This window comes from Cricetulus griseus, chromosome 2 (assembly GCF_003668045.3).
Source record: "Cricetulus griseus strain 17A/GY chromosome 2, alternate assembly CriGri-PICRH-1.0, whole genome shotgun sequence".
In the NCBI taxonomy this organism is placed as follows: Eukaryota; Metazoa; Chordata; class Mammalia; order Rodentia; family Cricetidae; genus Cricetulus; species Cricetulus griseus.
Genome location: NC_048595.1, coordinates 162,575,121 through 162,587,974, shown reverse-complemented (window position 1 = coordinate 162,587,974; position 12,854 = coordinate 162,575,121). Strand labels below are relative to the sequence as shown.

At 44.3% G+C, this 12,854-nt stretch overlaps 1 protein-coding gene across 3 annotated transcripts in view; it reads left to right on the top strand.

Moving 5' to 3' along the window:
* Nucleotides 1–12,854, top strand: part of Loxhd1 (lipoxygenase homology domains 1) — a 144,719-nt gene that overhangs the window by 119,159 nt on the left and 12,706 nt on the right. For all 3 annotated transcript variants that reach the window (XM_027397946.2, XM_027397945.2, XM_035439026.1), the window contains one exon: nucleotides 9,489–9,659. In XM_027397946.2, the coding sequence (XP_027253747.1) occupies nucleotides 9,489–9,659 (171 nt within the window). The remainder of the gene's footprint in view (nucleotides 1–9,488; nucleotides 9,660–12,854) is intronic.

Sequence of the window (12,854 nt, the reverse complement as noted above, 5' to 3'; positions counted from 1 at the left end):
TCTTATCCCGACAAGCTGCAGTGCTTAGGAGCTCTTCATTCTCGCTTGTCACTGGGACCACATATCTGACGAAAGTAAGTAACAGAGGAAGGATTTATTCTGGAGTGGTGCTGGAGCTTTCTGTCCATGGTCAGTCAGCTCTTCTGCTCCTGATGAGGAAAATCATCATGGAGGAGGGGCATGGCCAAGGAAAGTTGCTCACCTCACAGTAGCCAAGAAAGGCAGACAGGAACATAGGAATGGGCCTCAACTCTTGCCTTTCAATAACTCCCCCCAAGTAATGCATTTTCCTCCACCAGGCACCACCTAGCACAGTTCCACTGCCTCCCACGCACCTGTTCACGTTTTAGATTCATTAACCAGATCCTAGACTATGCTTCATTAACTTCCTGGTATAGTCAGTTTTAAGTCAAGATTAGTCACCTCAAGTGGTATCACAGGTCTGTGGAGAGACACATACTTGTGAGACCTTCTCACATATTTGTAGTAAATCTAAGGAGCTGTTACAAAGATCCTGACTTCTTTCCTCCCACTGCCATCTGCCATGATCATCCATCAGCAGTTAGATGGTAGCCCAAAGTCTGGATGAATGAATGAATGAATGAATGAATGAATGATACTTCAAAAGATCAGACTCAGTCCCTGACATGCCATGCCATAGTGACTTGCTCAGTCAAGACAGGTGTGCAAACCCCAAGCCACATATGTGTGTCTGCACAGGCCTCATTGGAAAGACCTAGCAGACTAGACAGGTGGAGCCAGCATGGAAGGAGAGTATGAATGCAGTGGGTAACATTAGCACCCCATTAAAGAAACAAGCAGAAATCTCAGAACCCGAACTCCTCTGATCCTGCTCTGTCATAGCTTCCACCTCAGAAGCAGCAGCACCAAAGCCTAGTGCCTGAGCAGGAAGGACTGGGATTCCCAGGCAGCTGGGCCTATCAGCCACACCATGAGACCATGAGACAGGTTCCATAATAACCTCCAGTCAGGCCAGAAGAGATGGCTCCAGATTCTTTTTCTAGACATCCATGGAAATCTCTTTCTCTTTTCTAGGTATTTGAACAGTTTCCAGATGCAGCACATCATACCTGATATTTAGTAAAGTGTTTATAAGGGTAGGTTCCTTAAGGGTAGGTGTTGTAAACCCAATAGATTATTCAAAGAAAATGGCCATGGACATAGCTTACCTTCAGAATTCTGGTCTCCAGAGTCATGAAATAATACTTTTCTGTTGCTTTTCTAAACATCAATATGTAGTGATTTTTTTGTGGTAGCTCAAGGAAAATAAAATGAGGACAAACCTTTAAGGAACAGTAAAGTCTTCTCTAGGGTCACAGTTCAGTCATGTGCCTGCTGCAGAGAATCTGCTTCAGGATCTTCTGGCTATGGAAAGAGAGTCAAGGCTACTGGGGTCCAGGGAAACACAGGGAGCCAGAGCACAGTTCTATCCTGAGCTCGATGTCAGAGAAGCTAGCTTCCTCAAAGTACAGCAAGGCTGGATGGTTCAGTCATACTGCTTAAGATGGTATCAACTTTTGTAGGTTGGGTCTCCACAGCCTTGAAATCAATCTTGTGGGAACTGGGGGACAGAAATGAGCAAGTCTCTAAGCTTGAAAAAAGGAAACAGTCTAGTGCTAATAGGCATCATTGACTAGCTTTGACACCTACTCTGGACTTTCCATTTAATTCCAGCCATAGGTATTGTGCCTTGTGTTGTGATCCCAAGAAGGCATCCTGTCATAACTGTATGTCCCTACTGCAGGATAGAAAGCTGTTTTATGTTTTTACCTTGTCACTGAAACTTATTGTTCAGGCTTGTCCAAAATCCCTCCAAAACAGTTGGCCTATATGTGACTGAATTCTGTCTCCTTTACTTGACTCTCTTAGCTAGGGTTTCCATTGTTGTGAAGGAACACTATGACTAAAAGAAACTTGGAGAGAAAAGGGTTTATTTCAGCTTTTAGTTCCACATAACAGTCTATCACCTAAGGGATTCAGGGCAGGAACTCAAGGCAGGGACTGATGTAGAACCCATGGAGAAGTGCTGCTTACTGGCTTTCTCATCATAGTTTGCTCAGCCTGTTCTCTTGTAGAACACAGGACCACAAGCCAATTGGTGGAACCACCCACCCACATAAATCATCAATCAAGAAAATTCACCATGGCCTTGCCCTTAGGCCAATCTGTTGGGGCATAGTCTGTGTTGAGATTTTCTTTTCCAAAGTGACTCTAGTTTGTGTCAAGTTGCAATAAAACCAGGGAGCACACTTGGCTTACAGCTCCATAAGTTCTACTATCTTGGCCATTGTTCTTTCCCTGATGTCAATCCATTACCTGTTACATAACTGGGAATTAATATAGTTTAGTAGAATTTAATTACATCTTTCTTTAAGGCTCTGAAATCCTTCCTTGTATTTCATGCCTTCATAACAGGAGATTCAGTTTCCTCCAGGATTAAAGATTTCTTTGTGTATAATAGTAATAACAACAACAACCAGCAACAATAATAAAAAGGCCTGCCATAAACCTTAGCTGAGCTCATAATTAAGTTCTCTGGATTCTTACATCTCTTATCTGGGCAGTTATTGTGCACATGTCTAGACTTTTTTGGCTTTCTTGTTGTAGATTCTGCTGTGCAAAAACTTGGACCTAATTAGCCGGATTCTTCTCTCTGTTGTTGTCAAAACCCTTCAAGGGGAGGGAGAGCGTTCAGCACTGCGGACAGCGCCAGTCCCTCCACACAGTAGCTGCGTTACTAGATACCAGACTCCCCAAAGAGTCTGATTCTTGCTTTGGATATGGAAGACTAATTGATTGCTTTGTCCTATGATGACTCTTGTATTTAAAGAAATTCTGAGTTGTTGATGTGATCCTCTTTCCCATTAGGCAGAGAGAAGGGAGAGCAGGATAATACCATGGGCAGGTGAACCTATGTGGTTGGGATGCAAGTCCAGAGAAGAAGCAGGTCCTCAGCTCAATTCCTTTCTGAAGTAGCTTTCTCTTTCCAGGATGGAGATTAAATGTTCACAGACACTAAAGCCGCTGAGCATGTCTTTAACGGCTCTTTGCCATACTGTCTTCATATTACAAATTTTCCCCCAACTCCATCTTTTACTTGCATAGAAATTTGTGAGAATAAATGTGTTTTGTTTGAGATTCCTCCACCAAAAGGTAAAGGTTATAAACAAATACATAATTTAGGCTATAAATATTTAGTTAACTTAAATCATAGTGTTCTTTTCATCCCCTGGATCTGTTAGTGGGGGTGTTAAATTAGTGAAACTTTTGAACTTCTGGGAGGGTTATTTAATTAAGCAAAAACTTGAACGTGCACAAATGTGAAGAAAAAGCAACATCAGCTCCAACCTGCCTGTCATACTACTTCAACAGTCACGATTTATCACATCAACTTATAACCTTTTGGTTTTGTCCTTCATTCTTGACCCCTCTCGGCTTGCCAGAGTATATGAAGCTAACCCCTAAACTCTGTGCCGCTTCACCCCAAAACAGACTCCCACTAGGTGTGTTTCTCCTTTGAAAATGGACATTTTTTCTGTAAAACCACACCACCATCATCACTCTTAACAATGATTTGCTTGCATTATTCAATTTCTACTATTTAATGCATTTCCCCAGTGTATGTTATAGGGAAGCTTACTTATAAATGTATGTGGGGTACACAGGAGAGTGTACTGAATATTGAAGAAATGCTGCATATTGATATGGTAGTATGAGGGATTCAGTACTTGGGAGCCTTGTTGCTCCCTTGTAAATTTCCTTTGTAACTCTCTATCTAATGGTTTCATCTGGTGATGATCAATTAGAATTACAAATGTGATGTTATAATTCTGTCACTTTCTTTTCCACATACTAGATAGGGGTTTTCTTTTTAAAAATTTATCCCTAGGCTATTTGATTGCCATGTAATGCAGTTTGATGAAGAAAATCAAGATAAATGATTAATTCTTCTACTTAATTCTAATTACCCAGAAAGCTTTTACAGTACTGAACAAATGGTAATAAAGTGTTTATTTTCTAATTCATCTTGCTCTTCTTGCTTCCTGTAGTTAAATAAAAACTCTGCTTAGTAAGGAATTTTTAACCACAAAATGAATGACATTTTTGAATATTATTGGTCCATAGAAATTGGAAGGATCTCAGAAATCACCATAGGGATGCTATGGTGTGCTCACTTAGGCAGATACACTGGGACCTGAGCTCAGATCTGCCAAATCCCAGGGGCTTGCCTGTGGCAGTTTCTGAGATGAGACTCTTATGGGAGTTTTTAGAAGGGTAATAGCTAGAATCTTGTATTCTTCCATACCCAGGGCTCTCTGATGGCTCCATAGCTCACTTCAAACCATCCGTGATCTTGCTGAGGAAATGTGAGTCACCCAGATGGGCTTTTTGCTTCTTTCGAGTTATTTTTAGGGAAGGTGTTGCTTGGTGGGGTGAATCTTTCTACCTGAGAAGAATCTCAATGGTTTGCACTGGATAAAAATACTGACAGTTGGCTTTTTGAAAGTGAAAATAATTTATCACTTCTATGATCCTGGAATACTAAGTAATATGATTAAGAGGTCATATGACATGGTTCCCAACCCTTGAAGTTAGAGAAGTCAGGCATGAATATAAAAATAATCTCAAACGGGTTAAAGCATAGTTACAACACTAGAAGCAAAGATTTCTCCGGGTATCAGTGCCCATGGCCAAGAGAACAAACATGCCATGGTTTGAATTGGAAGTGACCTCTGTAAAACAATCTCCCGTTAGCAGCACCAATTTGAAGGCTGCAGAGCCTTTAGGAAGCCAGACCTGGCTGGAGGAAAAAGGGACTGCTGTCATTTTTTCTGAGTCTGCCATCATGTAAGAGTCTTTACTGTACTTTCTTGCTGTATAAACTCCACCATGTCTTCCCAGCTGAGATGACCTTATCCTCTGAAACAGTGAGCCCAAATGAATGCTTCCAATCGGGCACTTAGGTCATGGTGATGATGGAAGTAACTAATACAGTGTACAAGGCACAGTGTGAGCATGGGGACAGCAGAGAGGCTCAGAGGCAGTTAGAGCCATGTTGTGCAGAGAACAGACAGGTGCGGAGCATAGGGGAATAGCTTGGGGTTGATTGAAACAGACTAAAGGAATCACGGAGCCCTGCATCCCACCGGATGCAGAAAGCCAATTGACTCATGAGCAGTAAGTGGTGTATAGAAGCCCAAACTGTTAACCAGCCTCACGCACATTCAGCCTGTCACCTCCTATCTGGGAGGCTGGGATCCCATAGTAGTTCAGAGTTGTTAGACCTTTTTACTCAAAGTGAATTTGAGGGCATTTGGGATATAATAATCAATAGTACTAGGACAGACCATTCCTCCTAGGCAAGGCTGTAAATTCCTCTCCTAGAACTACCACCACTGTTATCTTCCTGTTCTCTTATATCCAGGCTTCTTGTGGACTCAAGGGCAATAAGCTTTATTAGGTAATATACTTAGATTAGGCAAGCCTTTTGATCTCAGGGGCTTGTAACCTCATTAACAGAGACAAGCAATACAATACAGAATGATGTGAAAGCAGTGATTTCAGATTCTCCAGGGGTGAGTATATGGAGACAGAGAGTGAGTATTGAAGCATGAGGAAATCCTGCCAACAGAGCACTTTCTCAGAGTCCTCAGCAATGAGACAGTATTGGCATCTAGAGCCTGGAGATCATCACTTCAGACAGTGGATAAACAAGGTTCCATTGATCAAGTATCAGAAGTGCAATATATGTGGCGTAGTCAGTGAGGCTGTGAGTAGTTGGGAGTCAGAGTAGAGAAGTGGAAAGGGATCCAGTGTGTCTCTCTATATGTTCTCAGTGAGCAGCCATGAGTAGTCAGTAGTGAGAAGCTACTGGAAGGTTTACGTGGTGAAGTGGCAAAATCTGATCCGTGACTTTAAAAGACCGTTATGGTATGTGGGGTGTTGCTAAGAGCACCATGCACATGAGAAAAAGTTGGGGAATCCAGCAGCTATTGAGCAGCAAAGACAAGGTAAGCATTTTGTGATCTGTGCATCTCTGACAAATATGAGGCACACATCTGTATTCAACTGTGGTGACTTGTGGGAGCCTTTACTTTCTGTGTGTGAAAGCACGGGGACATCAAGAGGGACTTGGCAAGAAATGAGTTCTTTAACAACTAGTTTCAGGTGATCTCCCATTGGCTTACTAGGCAGCTAGTGTTGGACATGCTGTACCTATGAGTCTGTCCTGTTGTCTTCAGCAGCAAATCTGGGTGACATCAGACTGCAACAACAACAACAAAAATATATAAGCTGCATGTTTCCACTTGCATGTTGGATAAAAATTTTGTAGCACAAACTGTTAAGTTAGACTCTGTCCATCACACTCAACATTTCTAAAGCAGGGCAAGAAAATCTTTTATGTGAAGGGAGTTGGGGTTAGTCTGTTGTTTAGTGGAAAGAGTTGCATTGTTGAATTGTAACTGCCAAAGGGAATTGGGTAGGGTGAGATGACCTACACACACACTACTCATGGCAGAGTGTAGGCTGAGGGAAAGCCCAGCTTCTCTTCCATTTGGATCACTTTTAACACAACCATTTATGTGTCTTCCCTTCTCTGCCTGTGCCTTCTTTCTGTGTTCGACTGAGAAGCCTTGAAAGGCCATCTGACCATCTTATTTCATCATTTCCATGCTGCTTTCATGGAGTCTCCCTAAGCTCTGTGATCAGCTTCATGGTACTACCAGGAACCATCTCTGATATGCTGCCAATCTGTGAATTTACAGATGGGACTGGCCCTAATTTGTGGAAAACCAAGAAAGATTTATCAAGTAAAAGGAAAGTTCATGAATAAACTAACCCACCTCACTGCTGTATAATGCAACAGTGTTTTACACTCTCTTCTGTTAACTCTCATGTTCCCTTCTTCAGTAATGATTTGTTTTCACAAAAAACCAAGAAATACAGTGAGAGATAAACAACACCAAAGACCTTTGAAAAAGCCATATGGAAGCTTACAGCTGTAGGAGCTTCCTAAAATAGATACCCAACTTATAAAAAGGAGTCTAAACGTAGTTACCTTGTACAGGGGAGTAATACCTCTCCAGATGTCATAAGCTATGAAGCACAAAGCCTAGTGCCAAGTGTGGGTTACTTCCACTCAAGCTATGGGTCAGTGGGGATTCCATAAACCCACAAAACGATACAGACTATTGCCATTGCTAAGTTGATGCTAAGATCTTACTTTGAAGACATCATATACTTGAATCATATAAGGCCTAGAGAAATCAAGATGGTACTAACCTGGAGCCTTCTTCCCTGATGACTAGTTTTCATAGTACCAGGGGAGTTATGTTGGGAGAGAAGAGTCAACAGCAGTCTTACCCAGCTACGAACACTGAGAGATACAGTAATGACTAGCCAAGCATGATATGCCCATTGCTACAATAGTGGTGCAAGTGTTTTGAGGCTAACCAACTGCTTTATGACTAGACTTTAAACCTATTTCACGAGACAGAACTGATATCTGACACTGTGAACTGGGACAAGAGCCCATGGCTGGGTGGACTATAGGTCCTAGGGGAGAATTCAGCTTAGTGGACACATTGCTCAGTCTTCACCAGAGAAGTATCTTTTTACAATACACAATGATTAATACAGAGACTAATAACCAGTCAAGGTGCTGAGAATACATCGAGTCCTCAACCTTTAGAGTGACATCTATGCCACACACCCTAACTTCCAAGGTTCAGGGATTGTCACAAAATATGGAGAGGGAAGGTTGTAAGAGCCAGAGGTAGTAGAAGACTTCTGTGAAACAGTATCTTATGAACATGACTATGTGTTGCACAAATGAATTCACAGATGCCATGGCTTTATGCATAGGACCTGCATAAGAGCAGGACAACCCAAATCCCAGCATGGATGGGGAGGGGCTTACAAAGTCCCAGCTCCAGAGCTATTAGCCATTGGTGGATGCTAGGGGGGAGAGAGACAGCTTTCTTCAGATTCAGCCACTGATCAAGCTACCCATGTCCCAGTGCATTGCCCAACACCTGTTTGCATAGTGGCAACACTAAGCATGCTCAATGGGTTTCTATAAGAATACATGAAGTTCAGAAGGAAATGTGGTGAGGAATATAGAAAAGGAATATGAGAGTAATTGCAATAGAGGTGGTGGGGGTAGATTTGGTCAGAACTATATATTTATGTATGAGATCCTCAAACACTAGCTTTTGAAAGTTGGAATAATGCCAGCATATGTATCCCACTCATGAACTTAGCATCCATACCCTGAAATCTATAATACTTTTATATACTCTCGGGAGAAGAGGCAGGATCTCTAGAGGTGTTGCTTTGGACAATGTCTGATCTGAGAGAAAGGCTTTTGTGACACTAGAACTGCCTCCAGAGCCCTAGGTGGCCTGAGAGACAGGGATGTGGGTGTAAACCCAACTGCCTTGTGGGTCTGTTATGGTAGCAAACATTATCATACAGCCTGCCAGAGCACTGGGGTTGCTTTCTCTGTGGGAGTCTCCACGCGCTCCATAAGTTTAAGTTAGAGTGATGCAAACAGTGTAAATCACACACAGCTGTCAAAGCAAATCCACAGTGGCCCACACTGCCAGCTCTGCTGTGGTGGGGACACTTCTGTGCTCATGATTAGCCCAAGATGTGTCAAATTCAGGAACACATCCCAGGAAATGGCAGCGTTTGGGCCCTTCAATGACAGCTGAACAGTTCAGCCAAGAACCCCCAATGCAAACCATATTTATTCATTCAGGATTCATTGAGCAACTAGTGATCTGTCAGTTATAGGCTGAACACTTAAAACCCTGTCAAGATTCAGTCTGCATTCACGAATCCGTGGTCACAGGGAAGAGACACATGTAAGTAAGGGCAACACGAATCTGAACGAGTGTACCAAAGACAGATGCAGGGTACTACAGAGCACGGGGAGGACTCTTGATACGGCCTCTGGAGTGATGGGGGACATTAGGGAAGAGTTCCTGGTGGAGATAAAACCTGAACTGATGCAGAAGGGTCAAGGTTGATTGACAGGAGCTTGGTGAACACAGGTCATGAATCAACAGAAGCCATCCTCCAGCTAAGGGGCTCCCAAAAAGTCTAGAAAATTTTCATGAATCAGATGGAAGCAGCAAGCCTTTTCCTTGGTGAAAGGTCCATGTTGGATAGATTCTCAATGGAAGAAGTTTGCAGGAGGAAGGTATTGCAGTTTCTTGGAGCCCACAACTGAAATCTCATGCATAAATCCTCCAAGCATTTTGCAAAGACTCCTGTGTTCCTCAGATTGGAGGAGTCCTTAAAGCCATCTACCCCAACTGGTCACTTCATCAACAAAGATACCTGACCACAGAGAGGACAAGGAACTTGTCTAGGGTCACATAGCTATGGATGTGTGATGGAAGAAGGAAGGTCTTGACAGAGAGAGGGGCGCTTTCCACTCCCAGTCCTCTCTTCCACAGGAATATTTCCTGGCTGGCACCTGAACTACATTGATGTGAAGGACAACTCACGTGATGAGACTTTCCGCTTCCAGTGTGACTGCTGGCTGTCCAAGAGTGAGGGTGACAGGCAAACCGTCCGTGACTTTGCGTGTGCCAACAATGAGATCCGTGAGGAGCTGGAAGAGACCAGTACGTAGTGGGACTGTGTGGGCCCAGCCCACTGTGTCATCAGGGCTGACTTTCCTAGTTGAGGAAGGACTGGCTCAAGTGGGTAGGGAATGGGGTGGGAATGAGATGGCTCCGTGTGGCTGCAGGGGAAATTCCTAAGTAAAGCCCCTCAGAGTGGATTCTTAGAACTGCTAAGACACTCATGACCCTGAATCACAGGTAGTAATGAAGGAAAACCCACTGGGGACAGGCTATCCCTGACATAAGGGCCTGGCAGGGCATCTGTGACACTCTCTCAGGCTGTTTTTATGTCACGGATTGTTCCAACTGATGCATGTGACAATGACTACCAACCTAGAGTTTCTAGCAACAGAAGTCAGGGAGAGCAAGGGTCCCCACCAGCCACTCCCTGTCATGGACAATGCAGAAAATGAATGAGTGACCAGTTCCTGAGGTGAATGGCCATCTAGACTTTAGAAGACATTTCTGTAGTACCCAGGCCAGCATCTGGGCCCGGTGGTTAGAGGAAAACTCACCAAAGGCAGAACCCAACTGAAGAAGGGATTTTTTTCAACCAGTTATTAAAGCAGCCCCCACATCTCAGCATTTTAGAACCACACAGTTTCTTTCTCACCTCTGCAATGGATAGTCAGCATGGGAGTAAGGTAGCTATCTTCCATAGTGTGCTGTTGGGACTTAAGCTCTTTCCATCTGTGTCTCCACCATTTCTAAGATGTGGCTTCCACACTTCAAACAAAAAGGAAACTAGAAGGCTCCCCTCCCCTGCCGTTGAGCATGTTAACCTGTGTTTTGTTTAGAAGAACTTCTCTCATAGCTCTACCAGATGCAAGGGCACCTGGTAACTGTGCCCTGACTGGGCAGCTCTTTACATGAACACTATACACTGTGAGAGAGAAGTGAGCATCTTGACTTAAAAACTACCTACCATCTCTGCCAGGTCATCCAAACTGCCCCATGGTGAGTTTAGCTGTCTTGAGAGGTGTGAACATGGTGTGAACATTGAACACTCACTCAGATGGAAACAGAGCATCCTTTGCTGAGTTTTCTATGGGATAGAGAACTCATGGCCTGATTAAAGGATGTGTTCTCTGCTTTTGCTATTGTTATTCTATTATTACTAAGGAATTGGTGGGTACCCAGTTTTACTTTGGATGATGTGAATGATTACTCCTTGCTTTGTAACCAACACAGAATCAGGGTAGTGTCATTCATGTTTGTCCACCCTCTGGAGTATTGTGGACCTTGGGGCTCAGTGAATGAATCATTGGTGAATAGAAGCAGTGCTCTCTTTACACAGAGTCTTGTGATGCACTCAGAGGGGGGAAGCTTAAGCTCCTCACACAAAGCCAAGATGAGCAATGGAGATTGCTCAGACCATTGGTGTTTAGAAGAGGAACACTCCGTAAAGCCCGTCTCCGTTGCCAAGTCTCCCTCTCAGATTTCCAAATAGCCAAATAGCTGCCATTACATTTGGGATTCGGGCTGTTGGGGGTGGAGTGAGTTCTGTAGGTGTGGAAAATAGGAGAATATAAGCAGGGAGTCAGGAGAGGGCCTGGACCCACCTGTCAATAGCATGATTGTTCAGGGAGTAGCATGGAACCACCTGTGGTGGGGGCAGACAGGTAGCCACACCTTTGTTCCCAGGTGGCAGCTGGTCCTGTAAGTGTCATGCTCTGAACTTGATCCCAACTCTCAGCTGCCGTTATTTAATGTTGAGACAAATACACACTGAGAAGTCCTACTCTGACTTTAGAGGACATTCCCATGCCCTCCTGGAGTTCTGCTGGTGACCCTGGGTCATTTGGGGCACTCGGTCTATGAGTATAATCAGCCCCTTGGTCTTGAACAAAGCCTCATCTGTATGAAGGCATTCTATGCCACATTCCCATTGAGCCCTGGAAACCCTACATCTACCCCCAAGGAAAAGACAGGGTGCAATTTACACCTCCATGTCAAAAATTGAAGAAAACAAAACTTCAGAAAGGTTATACAAGGCCCACTGCATGGCTCCAGGATGCTTTCTCCCTATTGGACTTGGCTGGCCCTGCTGAGCTATCAGTTGCCCATATCAGCCACCATCCAGTTTCCAGGGTTCATCTCCAAGTCTCTGAAATATCCCCAGAAGCTGCTCCAGCCATCTTGCAGGCATTCTATCTGCTACTCTTAATACCCTTTAGGTCTGCTTTGTCAGTTTATTTGCACTGTTTCCAGCCCTGGTACATTTCCTCTTCTGGTCAGTCCCTAGGGATAGAAGGCTCATTGCTCTGCCAGGTGGTAGAATCCACCCTCACGTGTGTTTTTGAAGCCTCGTCCTCTTATGGTCCCAACAGAAGCTTCTGGGAGAGGTTAGGACTCTTCACAGCACAGGCCTGAAAACCATGTCTTTGTTGGATTCAGGAAATGTATTTGCTCCCAGAATTTGGAAACCTGAGGTGGCTCTAGCTCCAACTTTGCTGTCCCCAGAGGTGATACTTGTGTCAGTGTGATTCGTTCTCTTCTCAGCTTGATTTCCCCCAGGATGTTAACTTATTTAGTGTAAGTTTCCATGAGCCCAGGAAGATGGCTGCTGGCAGCACCAGCCTGAATTCTTACTGCTGGGTAGCTCAGAGACGGAGGAAAGATCAAGTCCCTGGGGAGAAAGGCTCAGACTATCCCAGCTTGTAGCAGGGAGCTCCCTGATGGGCAAGAGTCCTGACAATGGCAGGCAGTAAAATTTTGGATGCCAACCAGAAGCACACTGTCCTCCCCTGTCCTTTTTCCATGGCTGTCATGTGCATCTGTTTATTTATTCTGTGTGCATAAGGGCCATCTTAGGCAAGAATTTGATGTGTACTCCTGCATGCTGGCTCCATCTCTGGGCTGGATCACATGCCATGCCTTCACTCACATTCTTCCCTCTGCCTGGGGACACGCCTCCATCTTCTCCTCCCCTCCTTGTATCACAGCTGTCTTCCAAGGCAATGCTCCGGGGTTCCCTTCCTCAGGAGGCTCCTGTGATTGGTCAAACAGCTATTTATTCATTCCTTCAGTAAATATTTCCTGACATGGTGGGGGTGGGGAGGAGGGGCCTTGAAGAGATGGCTCAGCGGTTAAAAGCACTTGCTGCACTTTGTAGAAGGCAAGGTCGGTTTCCAGCACCCAGTTGGTGGCTCACAACCATACTACAGGATCCAGCACCCTTTTCTAGCATCCTCG